This window comes from Geotrypetes seraphini, chromosome 3 (genome assembly GCF_902459505.1).
Source record: "Geotrypetes seraphini chromosome 3, aGeoSer1.1, whole genome shotgun sequence".
NCBI lineage: Eukaryota > Metazoa > Chordata > Amphibia > Gymnophiona > Dermophiidae > Geotrypetes > Geotrypetes seraphini.
Genome location: NC_047086.1, coordinates 203,558,435 through 203,575,480, shown reverse-complemented (window position 1 = coordinate 203,575,480; position 17,046 = coordinate 203,558,435). Strand labels below are relative to the sequence as shown.

General features: G+C 43.3%; 1 protein-coding gene across 6 annotated transcripts in view; it reads right to left on the bottom strand.

Moving 5' to 3' along the window:
• SCN8A (sodium voltage-gated channel alpha subunit 8) overlaps positions 1-17,046 on the bottom strand; it is a 411,930-nt gene that overhangs the window by 136,249 nt on the left and 258,635 nt on the right. For all 6 annotated transcript variants that reach the window (XM_033938385.1, XM_033938386.1, XM_033938387.1 and 3 more), the window contains one exon: positions 8,493-8,628. In XM_033938385.1, coding sequence (XP_033794276.1) covers positions 8,493-8,628 — 136 coding nt within the window. The remainder of the gene's footprint in view (positions 1-8,492; positions 8,629-17,046) is intronic.

Below are 17,046 nucleotides of genomic sequence, written 5' to 3'. Positions count from 1 at the left end.
CTGCTCAATGCAGGCGTTAGCGGCTAGCGCGGCAGGCGGTTTAACGCGCGGTATTACACGCTTTAAACCCCTACCGCAGCTTGATAAAAGGACCCCTTGGTATCATATGAAAAACAAATGAACATGAAGAAGTCCCAGCATTGGACACCCCCTCTTGTCATCTTATTTATAATTGGCATAAGAAGCAATTACATCTTACCTGATAATTTTCTTTTCTTTAGTTCTACCAGACCATTCCAGAACCTGTGGATTATATACATTGACCCATGGATGGAGACAGAGAAACAAACAGCAGATATTCAGCTGGCAGCAGTCAGAATTTTATTTTATTTTTTTAAATGACTGCTGCGGACAGAATCAACTCTGGATATTCAGTGCCAGGCCATGTCCGGACACTGGCACTGAATATCTGGACTAATTTGGTATATGCTGGCCACCAAAGCTCATACAGGTCCCAGCTGACATTCAGCTGGGCCCCATGTAGGACACTTATGCAGACCCCAGCTGAATATCGGCCAAGACCCACATAAGGGATACAGGTGCTGTCTACTCCCCGATTCAGATTCCCCTCCCTCCCTCTCTTGGAAAAAGATGAAGATCTCCTTCTGACCCCCCCCCATCTCTCCCACCCTCTCAATGAAACAAGATCCCCCCTTCCTGTCTCCCCCAGGTCCACACCTACTCCCCCATCACTCATTATAGACTTCTCCTAGGTCTAACTTAAATCCTTTGTGATGGCGGGGAAGAGGAACAAACTCTACTTGATCCTCTCCCCAGAAGCTGCCTAATGAAAATGGCAACCAGGAGAGACATTTCTTCGGACCTAGTGAACTGCAGCATAACATACCTCTTATCTCTGGACACACTGGGAATAATATGAAGAAAGGAAGGAGAGGAAACATGAATAGATCAAACTCCTTGACTGAGCTTCAAATTGAGGCAGTATCCCAGCTTCCCATATAGCAGACTGGAAGGCTTTTTTTGCTAACTGCAACCACAACCCCCCACAGTGACTCGAAGCAGGGTAAGGCAGGACAGAAGATATGCAGGATTCAGATCCCAGAACCACCTAGAGCTTATAGAAGTACCTTTAGCCACCATGCCCCATTAGTCTGTTACCCAAGAAGGGAGGAAATTACCCCTAACAGACCAGTCCCTATAGCATTCTCCAGAATCAGACCATGATCCATTGGGAAATTGTCTCCAATCTTCTGGGAAGCTGCCATTGGCTAAGACATTGTTGCAGCAACTGTCAACATAACTACAGTGTATGTTAGAACCATGCCAAAGAAGTTTCTCTTGGAACCCAAAGAATCTCTGCAAGGCTAAACTTCTGTCTTGTATGAAAAAGATTAGGAATCTTCTCCAGTGCATTGAAGACACAGTTATTCTAATACTCCTCTCTCTTGCTACTTCTTGACATTTGGTATCCAGGAATCTTCAGAAAGTCCAGATGGAGCACCTCAGAAATTGAAATGCTTGAAACTATTTTCGGGGGGTGGGCAATACAGAAATTGTTGAAAAGAGAAAGGAAGACTACAAGTTTAGGATTTTGTGCACAGAAAGGACACTTCCCAATCATGAAGTATATAACTAGGGCTGTGGTAGTGCAATGACCACAAAGGTGGAAAAGATATGATAATAGGGCCTGCTCTGGAAGGAACTTCGTTACCCCATGAGAAACCCAGGAAGAAGGACTCCAGACTGAAAGAAAAGCATATGGGTGCACTTAGGCCACTTTTTACTGCTATTTGCTAAAAAAAAAAAAAAAGCACCTAAGGTTTTATAAATTCCCTGATACACTTCAAGAAGAACTTCAAGCAGTGCCCTCTTTTATTACCGTGTTTCCCTGAAAATAAGATCTACTCCAAAAATAAGCCCTAGTTGAAGCGCTGGATTCGCCAGCAGCAGCGCTTTCCCCACCACGTACCCCACCCCCCACCCCACCCCCCGGCTGCTCAGCCAAACCCCCGCTGACTCTTCCATCCCTCCCTCCCATCCGAACCCTGCTGACCTCGAGACCGACATACCTTCTTCCAAACGGCAGTGTCAGCAGCACTCTAAACAGGCTGTTTCGCAGCCTTCTCTTGCCGGGGCATACTATGTGCCGCAATGCTGATGACATCATCAGTGATGCAGCAGAAGAATGCCCCGGTGGGAGAAGGCCATGAAGCAGCCTGTTTAGACTGCTGCTGATGCTGCCGTTTGGAAGAAGGTATGTCGGTCTCACGGTCGGCAGGGTTCAGATGGGAGGGAGAGATGGAAGGATCAGCGGGGGGTTGGCTGCGCAGTGGGGGAGGATGGGAGAGAGGGAGAGAAAGATGCTGCATGGGAGATGTGAGGAAGGGAGGGTTAGAAGCTGTGCAAGTGTTCTGTTGCACAAGGGATGGGAGGGAGGGATAGAAAGATGCTGTGCAAAGATTCTGCTGCATGGGGGGATGGGAGGGATGGATAGAAGCTGTGCAAGGGTTCTGCTGCACAAGGGATGGGAGGGAGGGATATAAAGACGCTATGCAAAGGTTCTTATGCACGGGGGATGGGAGGGAGGGAAGGATAGAAAGATGCTGCAGAGGGAAGACACAAGGGGATGAGTGAGAGGGGAGGAAAGATGCTGCACATGTGGGGGAGAGAAAGGAAAGAGGAAGAATTGGGGTAGAGAAGAGTAAGGGAGAGATGATCATTGTATATGAAAAAATAAGACCTACCCCGAAAATAAGACTGTCTTATATTAATTTAGGGCCCAAAAAATGAACTAGGTCTTATTTTCAGGGAAACACGGGTAAGAACATAAGAATACCCTTACTGGGTCAGACCAATGGTCCATCAAGCCCAGTAGCCTGTTCTCACGGTGGCCAATCCAGGTCACTAGTACCTGGCCAAAACACAAGGTGTAGCACTATTCCATGCTACCGATCCAGGGCAAGCAGTGGCTTCCCCCATGTCTTTCTCAATAACAGACTATGGACTTTTCCTCCAGGAAATTGTCCAAATCTTTCTTAAAACCAACTACGTTATCCACTCTTACCACAACCTCTGGCAATGCGTTCTAGAGCTTAACTATTCTCTGAGTTAAAAAATATTTCCTCTTATTGGTTTTAAAAGTATCTTCCTGTAACTTCATTGAGTTGTGCCCTAGTCTTTGTAATTTTTGATGGAGTGAAAAATTGATCTACTTGTACTCAGGATTTTGTAGACTTCAATCATATCTTCCCTCAACTGTCTCTTTTCCAAGCTGAAGAGCCCTAACCTTTTTAGTCTTTCCTCATATGAGAGGAGTTCCATCCGCTTTATCATCTTGGTCGCTCTTCTTTGAACCTTTTCTAGCGCCATTATATCTTTCTTGAGATAGGGAGACCAGTCTTGAAAGGGAAGACACATGATAATAAAAAGATATACGTTCTTAAAGACAAATCTTGAAGTTGCGATGGCAAGAGGGTTGTACAGAGGGAAGGAATTCAGACTCCTCTGAGTATTCCAATATAATTCCTTAATGAATAATGAATAACTTCTGTACTGAGGCAACCTAGATCCATGAGATCCCTCCCAGGGAAAAGGGGGAGTGAGAGGTCAGACCCATCCAAGTATTTCCCAAACAATTTTCTTCTTCATTTACAGCCCCTTCTTATCTGTTGTGAGGAAGATTAGCTCGACATAACCAGTTACTATTTTTGTGGTTTTTTTTTTAGTTTATCAGGCCTATCTAGTGCAGGAGCTGTACGATGTACGGTCACCATCTGGGGACAGAAATACTGAGCATTCTAAGGCTGCACGGTGCCCTTAAAGAGGCAAATCACATAGCACTACTTTGTTTCTCTCTCTCCTGTCACTGGTCGACTGACATGAGCTACAGGTTCTGGACTGGTCTGCTATAGGTGCTAAGGACAAAGCAAAAAAGAAAGTAGGAGAGGACCAATACAATTCCAACTCAAGGTGAATGCTAAGGAAACATCAATAATCATGACCTAGTCTCTCACACTCTGACATTTCCTTACATGCTCACACACAGCATTTCTGGTTTCCATAAAGTACCATACTGATATATATATATATTGATATTTGTCAACATTTGCTTATTTCTGATTTGAAGAAGGGCTACCTTCGAAATCTAATCATAAAATGCATTGTTAGTCCAATAAAAAAGGTATTACCTTATTTCCTTTATGGTTTTGTTTTATATCTACATATTAAGTCAGGGTTAAAATGTATTTTTTATTAGTTGGACTGTTCCTTGACATCTTATAAAGTATTTGTATGAGATTGTGTACACTGGTATCCATACCCATCTGGTCTGATTTGTTGACTCCTGAAGCCGGCACCTCTGCGCTGAAATACATATCTGCTTTTTAACCTTGAGTTGGAACTGTATTGGTCCTCCCCCACTTTCTTTTTTACTTTGTGCTTTGTTTTTTAGGGATTTTTCTCTTCTTCTTTTTTGTCTATGGATGCTAAGGAAACACCAATAATTATGACCTAGTCTCTCACACTATGTCACTTCCTTATATGCTCACCCACAGCATCTCTAATTTGAAAGTCTGGTTTCCATAAAGTACCATATTTAGAAAAGCATTACCTAAATTTAGAACTTAGAACTATATTTCTCAAATTCACTTTACTGTAAACATTCTCAAGGAACACAACAAACCAGAAAAATTCACCTTATAAGGTTTTAGCTCTATCCAGATACTTTATTGGTTTCTTTTGGTTACTCTTACATTTAAACAACTTTTTGGGATGTCCCCCATTTATTTATGAATTATTTTAAACATTTCTACTCCGCCTATCAGCTAGTCAGATTATAAATTCTCATACATAATGAAAATGACATACTTAAAATGTACAAATTTAATTCTGAAAGAAGTCTATTCTACTGTATAAAGAATGTAAGTGCTTACTTTTCTTTATAGAATATCACAGTAGTTTAATTGGGTATATACTATGGCCATACATCAGGGATAGTATAAGAAGTTTCTGAAGATTTGGGAGCCATTGACAAAATTTTGCAAAGAGTGATCGCTGATTATGCCCTATGGCCATACACGTCCAGGGTGGGTGGGTGGGAGGGCGCGTTGGAATGTATTTTTCAGTTCTCAATATAAGTGTAGTTCTTGGATATAATTATGGGAGGGGGTGATAATCTTTTTGTCATAGATTATAATTGTAATTGTATTTAAGTGCTTTTATAGAGTTATATGATTGTATTTTATTTTGCACTTACTTATGGCTTTAAAATTAATAAAGAAATTTTTTTTAAAAAGCAAGCTGGTATAAATGCTCACATCTAAGTGCCAAAGACATGCATGTAACTTAAAGCATTCTATAAGTCAAAGGTTCTCGTCCCAGTCCTCAGAACCCATTCATTCATTCAGGTTTTCAAGATACTCGCAATGAATATGCATGAGATATAAATTTGCATGCACTGCCTCCATTCTATGCAAATCTATCATGCATATTTATTTTGGGTATCCTGAAAACTTGACTTGCAATTGTACTCATAATATAAGTATTAACAAGTAAACAATAACAATAAGAATGAAAAATTAACTTAATGCTGAACAATCAAAGTACATGTGATGTGAGTTTTAAGGTATTACATAATCATGGAATGTTGCAGTATCTATCTAAAGATGCCCATGTTTTATTGATTTGGGAGACGTTGAAGAAATGTAGTATAATGGTCTCTTCATATTTCTGAATTGAACATTGTAGGGACCACCAGCCAAAACAGTTTTGTGTTATCTTTCCAGTGTACGAGTTAAATGGGTGGCTATGGCTGCATGATGTTGAGTTTAGATATAGTTTTTAGAAATGAAGATTTCTGGCTTCGCTGACTGATCTTTTCAATGAGTCTCTAGAGTCGGGAGTGGTACCAGAGGACTGGAGAAGGGTGGATGTGGTCCCTCTGTGGAGTGACGATGTTTCTAAATGGACTTTATTTGAAAGTGTCAAAGTTCCAAAGGTATACTGAAATCATCCACATAAAATAAATTCATCCACATAAAAATAAATTCATCCACATGGAAAGGGCCTTTCCATTGCAAATGCAAGCAGTGTCTCACTTCCGGCTCACCACACAATTTTTTCCCACGTACTCACCTTTATAGGACCCTCAGGGACCCCTGAAGAAGACTTTTTGTCGAAACGCAGACCGTGTTGGGTCCTGTATCCCTAGCGGATTAGGTCCTTTAAGGCTTTTATGTGGATGAATTTATTTTTATGTGGATGATTTCAGTGTACCTTTGGAACTTTGACACTTTCAAATAAAATCCATTTAGGAACATCGTCACTCCACAGAGTTTTTTTGGTTTTCTCTGGATTTTCTTCTTTGTGGATATTTCAGGGTCAATTCCTTTTGTTTTTTGGATGTGGTCCCTCTCCATAAAAGTGGAAGTAAGGAAGAAGTAGGGAATTACAGGTCAATAAGTTTGACTTCTGTGGTAAGTAAATTAATGGAAACACTATTAAAACAGAGAATGGTCAGGTTTCTGTAATCCTGAGGATTACAGGACCGAAGGCAACATGGATTTACTAGAGGCAGGTCTTGTCAGACAAATCTGATCAATTTCTTTGACTGGGTGACCAGAGAATTGGCCAGAGGGAGTGCACTAGATGTGGTGTATTTAGATTTTTTTTATTTTTTATAATTTATATTCTGCATATCCTACAATTCAATGCGGATTACAAACTATTCAGGTACTCAAGCATTATTCCCTAACTGTCCCGGCAGGCTCCCACTCTATCTAATGTACCTTTGTTCCACACAGACAGGATGGGTCCCAAAGTGATGGGCTGGGTCAAGAACTGGTTGAGTGGAAGGCAACAGAGGGTAGTGATCAATGGAGATTGCTCTGAGGAAAAGGATGTTACCAGCGGTGTGCCTCAAGGTTCTGTTTTTGGGCCTGTTCTTTTTAATATTTTTATAAACAATATTGCTGAAGGGCTATCGGGTAAGATTTATCTCTTTGCGGATGATACCAAACTCTGCAATAGAGTAGACACCCAGGATGGTGTGAATAACATGAAGACAGACCTGGTGAAGCTTGAAGAATGGTCTAAAATTTGGCAGCTAAAATTTAATGCTAAGAAATGTAAGGTCCCAACCTACACCATACTGCAATATCCTGCTATCGTGGTATGGTATAGGTTGGGATATGTAACTATGTGTGAACTTTATGCTGTTGTATTATCTGTACCTGCTATTGGATTTTTTTAATGTACTGTTTATGGTACAAAAAATAAACAATTACAAAAAAAGAAATGCAAGGTCATGCATTTGGGCTGCAAAAACCCGAGAGAACATTACAGTTTAGGGGGTGAAGAACTTATGTGCACAACAGAAGAGCAGGACTTGGGAGTGATTGTATGTGGTGATTTTAAGGTGGCCAAACAGGTTAAAAAGGTGACTGCGAAAGCTAGAAGGATGCTAGGGTGCATAGGGGAAGATTTGACCAGTAGGAAAAAGGAGGTATTGATGACCCTTTATAAGACTTTGATGAGATCTGATTTAGAATATTGTGTACAATTCTGGAGTCTGCACCTTCAAAAAGATATAAAAAGGATTGAGTCGGCTACTAAAATGGTGCGTGGTCTTCGTCATAAGGTGTATGGGGACAGACTTAAATATCTTAATCTGTATAATCTGGAGGAAAGGCAGGAGAGGGGAGATATGATAAGAGATGTATAAATACCTACATGATGTCTCTTTCATTTGAAAGAAAGCTCTGGAATGAGAGGGCATAGGATGAAGTTAAGAGGTGATGGGTTCAGGAGTAATCTAAGGAAATATTATTTTACAGAAAGGGTGGTAGATGCGTGGAACAGTCTCCAAGAAGAGGTGGTGGAGACAAAGACTGTGTCTGAATTCAAGAAAGCCTGGGATTGGCACATGGGATATCTTAGAGAGAAGAAGAGATAATGGTTACTGTGGAAGGGCGGACTGGATGGGCTGTTTACCTTTATCTGCCATCATTTTTCTATGTTTCTAAGTTAATCCCGAGCCGACATTACTATCACAAATGTAGATAAGTGGCAATTATTTCTTAAGATACTGAGGTATTGCCAAAAACACTTGTTTAAGGAGGTTTACAGTTAAAATAAAATAATGCAAGATGTGGATCACTGATGAGTACAAGCGAAGCCCTATTGGCACAAGAGTATAAGCCATTTGGGAGGCACATCTGAAGATCCTGCTTGAATAGTTTGAAGGGTTTATAGTTTGAATATTACAAATATTAAATCAAGATACTGTGGACCCTGCGTATACAGATTGTACAGTTAGTAATAAGCGGTGACTAAAATTGGAGCCGATTGCGTTATTCTATAAGGGTGTTGAATCAAACTGCAGCTACATATATGATACTTTTAATGTACTTACCTGCACCTTGCATGCACATCCTGCAAAGAGTCTCTGTGGCCAATACATCCCCCTGAACGCTACATTGGGTACAATTTCAATCTGACAAAAAAACCCACAAATCCCAATATATTTTGCCTACCTTCAACCAGTGTATTAGTCAAAACTGTCAGCACGCTGTTGGCCCGGTCCTTTCTTCCGAAGGATGCGTTTAACTGGTCCATGGAGACCAAGAGTGATCCTGAGAGTTTTTTCCTTATCTCCACCTCTGTTGTAGGCTGCAACAGCAATAACATGGTGTGTGAATTACTTACCCTTTGTTGCTGATCTTTAAAAAGGAGCAGAAATAGGCTGAGAGATATATATCAAGTAAGAGAAAGTGAGATAAAGCGCTCATTGCCTCGTTATGACTTGGCCTGTACTGAAACTTATCACAATACCTGCTCCCTTAGAGTTCAACTATTCCATATCTATTAGGTTTTTCCCATTTACATGATACTTTTTATTGAACTAACAATATATATTTTGATTAGCTTTTTGAAGGCCGAAGGACCTTACTGGACTACTAGAAATCTTATTTCTTTTTAGACCTGTAATTCATCAAGACGTTAGGACTTGAACTCGATTTGATGGCTCCTAACAACATCAACCTCTTTTATCGAATACATAAGTGGAACAAAAGCATTCCAATGATAGTCTCGGGGGGAGGGGGGACAGACGGATATATATGCCATTCTCTACACCAATCTACAAACTGTTCCAGCTCATATCACAGGACTCCCACACTTACTCACATGGGTATCTTATTCATGCTCTTCTTCACACGTAGTACACGTTCAATTCAAAATAAAAATGTGAAGAAGGATGAAATCTTGGAGAGACAGGCCAGATGCTAAAGACAAGAATCAACCTACACACACCACATCAAATACCACAAAGCGAACAAGGATGACACAGCACTTTGCAAGACCAGAGCATTGCCTCAATGATTTTATGGTCAGCATACTGAAAAGGAATTTCAAAACAATTCGGGAATGTAAGACTTTTGAAGTTAAAATGATAAAATATTTTATCTAATTATTGAAAATGCAAATAAAGCTGCATAAAACACAACAAACACAAAAGAAACAAACATATAATCATTGCAAACTGCTAAAATCTTCCCACTTACCCTACAAACCACTGACTGAAAGCAATGGATATATTAGCATCTGAGTCAGAAAGCCACTGAGTGTGAGTACAGGGTGCTAATATGCATGACATCGCTTATTGTTATGCTCTTTTCCTTGAAAGATGGTCCTAAGCTCAATTTCCCAATCACTATCAAGGGTTCCACTTTACAGTCGATCAGTAGCATTAAGATCCTAGGGGTTATTTTTGATTATAAACTAACTTATCATGACCACATTAGTAGTATTGTTCAATCAACTTTCTTCAGACTACGTCAAATTCGTTCTGTTTTGAAATTTTTATGTCCAAAGTCACTTAACACATTAATTCATTCATTGGCAATCTCAAAAATCGATTATTGTAACGCTCTGTTTAAGGGAATAGCCCAAAATGAAACCAGACATTTACAGATTATTCAAAATGCTTTAATTAAACTTACAATGAAAGCTAAGAAATTCGATCATGTGGCACCTCTCCTTAAGAAAGCGCATTGGCTCCCAGTTGCTCATCGCATTACATATAAATTAAGTCTGCAAACTTTCAAATCTCTTCTTTATAAAACTCCCGCTTTCATTCATAAATTATTGATTCCCTACACCGCAACCAGATTACTGAGGTCAAATGACCAATATCTATTAATTGTTTCCTTACTCAAAAACATTAATACATGGCGGCAATTCATCTTTTCTGTCACAGCACCTCAAACATGGAGTTCCCTCCCTATTTATTTAAGAGAAGAACGCAATCTAGACAAATTCAAGAGCAAGTTAAAAAGCTTTATTTTTAAAGATGCCTTTGATAGCTAGAAAACTTGATTAGGAGCCTCAACTCAATCCTATTTCCCAATGTTTTTGAAGCACACTGCTCTCTCCCTTCCTTTTGTTTTTTTACCATACGTGTCTTATTTACTATCAACAATTTGTATTTTTCTCCCCATCTTTTCCTTTTGTTTAATATGTTTTGTCAGGTTAGTTCTATTCGTTTGTTTGGTTTCCCCCAGAAATTTGTAATTTTATTATTTCGTACATCGCTTAGAATTTTGAATAAGCAATTAATCAAATTTATAATAAACTTGAAACTTGATTAAGGTGATAAGAACCTCAGGTCCAATAAGGTGCCCACACTCGCAAGAAGGAACCCATAGTGCCCAAAGTTCCTCATGAGAGGCTCCTGAGAAAATTAAAAAGTCATGGGATAGGAGGTAATGTTCAATTGTGGATTAAGAATTGGTTATTGGACAGAAAACAAAGGGTAGTGTTAAATGGCCATTTTTCTCAGTGGAGGAGGGTAAATAGTGGTGTGCCACAGAGATCTGTACTGGGACCAGTGCTATTTAATTTATTTATAAATGATCTGGAAATTGGAATTATGAGTGAAGTGAATAAATTTGCAGATGACATTAAACTGTTCAAAGTTGTTAAAAAACGCATGCAGACTGCGAAAACTGCAGGAAGACCTTAGGAAATTGGAAGACTAAGCATCCAAATGGCAGATGACATTTAATGTGGACAAATGCAAAGTGATGCACATTGGGAAAAATAATCCAAATCATAGTTACCGGATCCACCTTGGGTATCAGCACTCAAGAAAAAGATCTGGATGTCATCGTGGACAATACGCTGAAACCTTCTACCCAATGTGCAGCGGCAACCAAAAAAGCAAACATGCTGCTACGAATTATTAGAAAAGGGATGGTAAATGGAAAATGGAACACCACTAAACAAGATCTAGAAGAGTTCATCCTCCAGAACTCTCTTTCCTCTACAAATAATCTGATCCTTGGTGATTTAAACCTCCACCTAGAAGACCACACCTCCAAACAAGTAGTAGATATTCTATCATACCTCAATACCCTATCGTACCAGATCCTCAATCCTGATCCAACACACGAAAAAGGTCATCAACTCGATATTGCAGCATACTCATCCCCAAACCACAACACACAAAACATCCAAATCACCAACGGCGCCTGGCAACCTACCCTATGGTCGGACCACTACAAATACAACTTCACCATCAACTGGGAGCATAACAAAAATAAACCCACTCCTCCCAAAACAAGCCTTATGATCAGACAGAAAATCGACCCCAACACATTCTGGAGCGCAGTGGACCCAGCAATAGATTCCAGCAACCCTAGTGAATTCATAAACACCTGGCGGTCTCTCAGCGAATCGACCTTGAACAAACTAGCATCACTAAAAGCAAAAAATAAAATATGTAGACAATCAGACAAATGGTTTGACACCGAACTCCTACAACTAAAAAGGAAATGTAGACAACTAGAACGGGCATGGATAAAACAGAAACAAGATAACACTAAAATAGAATGGAAAATCCAAATCAAGCAATACAAAATCAAACTGAAGGAAAAACGCAAAGACTACTACTCCAACCTCATAGGCACCGACAAACCAGACACAAAAAAACTTTTCAACCTAGTAAGAAACCTCACCGACACCAAACCATGTCTAGCCACCCAGGGAAACCTAACACCTACAGCCTCTCAATTAGCAGATCACTTCAAAAATAAAATCATCTCAATCAGAACAACATTCAATAACTCACAAAACAACATAGACGAGATTCTAATAAAACCCACAACAGATGAAGCCATATCAGCAGACAGGTCCTGGACCGACTTCCCTACAACCCAGTGGTCTGAATTGGACAGGCTCTACAAAAAATATTGCAAATCCTCATGTGATCTGAACAACTGCCCATCATACCTACTAGCAATAGCTTCCACCAACTTCAAAGCTAGCTACACTCTATGGCTGCAAACAACACTCAGGGAAGGCCAGTTCCCACCAGACCTCGGTGAAATCATAATTACGCCTATACTGAAAGACCCCAAAGGTCTAATAAATAACCCATCAAATTACAGACCAATCGCTTCTATCCCAACATACGTCAAAATAATAGAAGGGCTAGTAGCACAAAAACTGTCCATGTACTTAGAAGCCCACAACATCCTACATCCATCCCAATCCGGATTCAGAACCAACCACAGTACAGAAACTCTCCTGGTATCTTTACTAGACATAGCTCGTAGACACCTCAGCCAAGGAAACAGACTGCTAATCATCCAATTCGATCTCTCAGCTGCATTCGATCTAGTGGACCACTCCATACTTCTCCAGATACTAGACGCAATAGGAATTTCAGGTAAAGTTCACAACTGGTTCCAAGGCTTCCTTAAAACAAGAACATACAGAGTCAAATCAAAAGACACTCTATTTGAACCATGGACCAACCCATGCGGAGTACCACAAGGCTCCCCCCTCTCTCCCACACTTTTCAACCTATTCATAGCTTCCCTAGGCACCACCCTGGATGCCCTAAATATTACTTCTTTCAGCTATGCAGACGACATAACCATCCTCCTTCCATTCGACATCCACAACCCAATCTCCACAGGACACCTGAAAACCACATTGGAAACAGTAGAAAAATGGATGACAAATCATAAGTTGAAGCTGAACTCAGACAAAACTAAATTCCTACTACTAGAGAAGGACAAAAAACCATCCCTAACTGAACTGGAAGTAAACTCAATCAAGTACCCAATACAGAGCTCCCTCAAAATCCTAGGTATACATTTAGACAGATGCTGCACAATGCAAACACAAATCCATAAAATCACCCAAAAAGCATTCTTCACAATGCGAAATCTAAGAAAAATCAGAAAATTCTTTAATAAAGACCAATTCAGGATCATTGTCCAATCCCTTGTGCTAAGTATTGTAGACTACTGCAATAGCCTTTACTTACCTTGCCCTACCAACACAATAAAAAAACTACAGACCATCCAGAACACAGCCCTCAGACTCATATACTCACTCAGCAAACACGACCACATTACCAATGCATACTTAGAATCTCACTGGCTACCAATAAAAGCAAGAACACAATTCAAACTCTACTGTCTCATTTTCAAAGTAACCCACGGCACGGCACCCAGTTACCTAAACAACCATTTTCACTACTACCTCTCACCCAGAAGAAGGAGAACACAGAACCTTTTCACCTACCCACCTCTCAACGGTACTCGTCTTAAGAAACTTTACGACAACCTTCTGGGGACACAGGCAGCTAAAATCGACTCTGACATCTCAAAACTTCTGACCAAAACAACAGACATAAAAGAGTTCCGCAAAGAAATAAAAACACTACTGTTCAAAAAATATCTCCCATCACCCTAACCACCACCCAATGAGTCCCCAATCAACGCCTTTGGAAACACCCACCTATAGTATCTCTTTGTCTGTGATCCAGAATGTACTGTAACTCTTTTACACTACACCCGATTTAACTTGATTCAGTTGACATGTATTACCTTCTGTGATATGTATTATCTTCTGTTATATGTATTATCTTCTGTGACATGTATTATCTTCTGTGAAATTGAAGTATCATAATCCTTTACTGTTCCTGTAACTTACTCTTATCCTGAAATGTAATTCTACTGGTACTGCCCAGATATTTTCTAATTGTAATCTGCCTAGAACCACAAGGCACAGGCGGAATAGAAATCCCTAATGTAATGTAATGTAAATAAGTCTAAGAATGCTGCTCTTCTAGGATCCTCCAATCCAGTAACCAACATCTCCTAAATAATCTTTCTTTATGCCATCTCTTTTATGATACCACCAGAAAGTGGATTATTTCAGTCACCGCCCCTACACTTTGGAACTCTCTACCCCTGCACCTTCGGGAAGAGACATGCACTGATCAATTCAAAGCAAATCTAAAAGCATTCCTATTCAAGGACGCTTATGATATATAATCCCTATTCTCAAACCAATACAAAAAAAGGAAGAGCATATTCCCCACCAATTGTGTTAACTCTTATTGTTTTTCTGTCCTATTGCTAATTTTATTTCTTGCCCTATCCCTCCTGTTTCAATGTGTTTGACTGTTTTGTCTTAATTATGATTCCCCAATGATTTTAAAAAATTTTATATTATAACTCTGTACACTGTTTATAGAACTTTTTAAGTGGTATATCAAATTTTAAATAAAACTTAGAAAACTATAATGCCTCTGTATTGATCAGTAGTGCGGCCTCACCTTGAGTATTGCATTACGTTCTGGTCTTCTTATCTCAAGAAAGATCTAGCAGCACTAGAAAAGGTTCAAAGAAGAGCAACCAAGATGATAAAGGGGATGGAACTCCTCTTGTACGAGGAAAGACTAAAGAGGTTAGGGCTCTTCAGCTTGGAAAAGAGATGGTTGAGGGGAGATATGATTGAAGTCTACAAAATCTTGAATGGAGTAGAACAGGTACAAATAGATTGATTTTTCACTCTGTCAAAAATTATAAAGACTAGGGGACACTTGATGAAGTTACAGAGTAATATTTTTAAAACCAATAGGAGGAAATATTTTTTCACTCAGAGAATACCGTATTTTCGCGGATATAACGCGCACCATTGTAAAACGCGCACAGGGGTATAGCGCGCAGAAATCACGATGATATGTACAAAAACTTTTCTATACCGCGCTCAGGCATATAACGCGCATGCTGCCCGACTCTCCTCTGGCCACCCCGACTCTCCTTTCGCTCTCCCCGACTCTCCTCTGGCCACCCCGACTCTCCTTTCGCCCTCCCCGACTCTCATCTGGTTGCCCCGACTCACCCTGACTTTCGGTGCACTGCCCCGACTCTCCTCTGGTTGCCCCGACTCACCGTTCACCCGCCCTGACTTTCGGTGCACTGCCCCGCCTCTCCGTGCCTGTCCCCCTTGAAGTCCTGAACCCCCTTGAAGGTCTGCCTGTCCCCCCTTGAAGGTCTGCCTGTCCCCCCTTGAAGTCCTGTCCCCTTTGAAGGTCTGCCTGTCCCCCTTGAAGATCTGCCTGTCCCCCCTTGAAGTCCTGTCCCCATCCTGAAAGCCTGATGCCCCCCCTCGACGTCCGATTCTTCTCCCCCCTCGGCAGGACCACTCGCACCCCCACCCCGAAGGACCGCCGACTCCCCGACAATATTGGGCCAGGAGGGAGCCCAAATCCTCCTGGCCACGGCGACCCCCTAACCCCACCCCGCACTACATTACGGGCAGGAGGGATCCCAGGCCCTCCTGCCCTCGACGCAAACCCCCTCCCCCCAACGACCGCCCCCCCCCAAGAACCTCCGCCCGTCCCCCAGCCGACCCGCGACCCCCCTGGCCGACCCCCACGACACCCCCACCCGCCTTCCCCGTACTTTGTGTAGTTGGGCCAGAAGGGAGCCCAAACCCTCCTGGCCACGGCGACCCCCTAACCCCACCCCGCACTACATTACGGGCAGGAGGGATCCCAGGCCCTCCTGCCCTCGACGCAAACCCCCTCCCCCCAACGACCGCCCCCCCCCAAGAACCTCCGCCCGTCCCCCAGCCGACCCGCGACCCCCCTGGCCGACCCCCACGACACCCCCACCCGCCTTCCCCGTACTTTGTGTAGTTGGGCCAGAAGGGAGCCCAAACCCTCCTGGCCACGGCGACCCCCTAACCCCACCCCGCACTACATTACGGGCAGGAGGGATCCCAGGCCCTCCTGCCCTCGACGCAAACCCCCCTCCCTCCAACGACCGCCCCCCCCCAAGAACCTCCGACCGACCCGCGACCCCCCTGGCCGACCCCCCCACCCCCCTTCCCCGTACCTTTGGAAGTTGGCCGGACAGACGGGAGCCAAACCCGCCTGTCCGGCAGGCAGCCAACGAAGGAATGAGGCCGGATTGGCCCATCCGTCCTAAAGCTCCGCCTACTGGTGGGGCCTAAGGCGCGTGGGCCAATCAGAATAGGCCCTGGAGCCTTAGGTCCCACCTGGGGGCGCGGCCTGAGACACATGGTCGGGTTTGGCCCATGTGCCTCAGGCCGCGCCCCCAGGTGGGACCTAAGGCTCCAGGGCCTATTCTGATTGGCCCACGCGCCTTAGGCCCCACCAGTAGGCGGAGCTTTAGGCCGGATGGGCCAATCCGGCCTCATTCCTTCGTTGGCTGCCTGCCGGACAGGCGGGTTTGGCTCCCGTCTGTCCGGCCAACTTCCAAAGGTACGGGGAAGGGGGGTGGCGGGGTCGGCCAGGGGGGTCGCGGGTCGGTCGGAGGTTCTTGGGGGGGGGGCGGTCGTTGGAGGGAGGGGGGTTTGCGTCGAGGGCAGGGGGGCCTGGGATCCCTCCTGCCCGTAATGTAGTGCGGGGGGGGGTTAGGGGGTCGCCGTGGCCAGGAGGGTTTGGGCTCCCTTCTGGCCCAACTACACAAAGTACGGGGAAGGCGGGTGGGGGTGTCGTGGGGGTCGGCCAGGGGGGTCGCGGGTCGGCTGGGGGACGGGCGGAGGTTCTTGGGGGGGGGCGGTCGTTGGGGGGGGGGGGGGTGCGTCGAGGGCAGGAGGGCCTGGGATCCCTCCTGCCCGTAATGTAGTGCGGGGTGGGGTTAGGGGGTCGCCGTGGCCAGGAGGGTTTGGGCTCCCTCCTGGCCCGATATTGTTGGGGAGTCGGCGGTCCTTCGGGGGGAGGGTGCGAGTGGTCCTGGCGGGGGGGGGATGTATCGG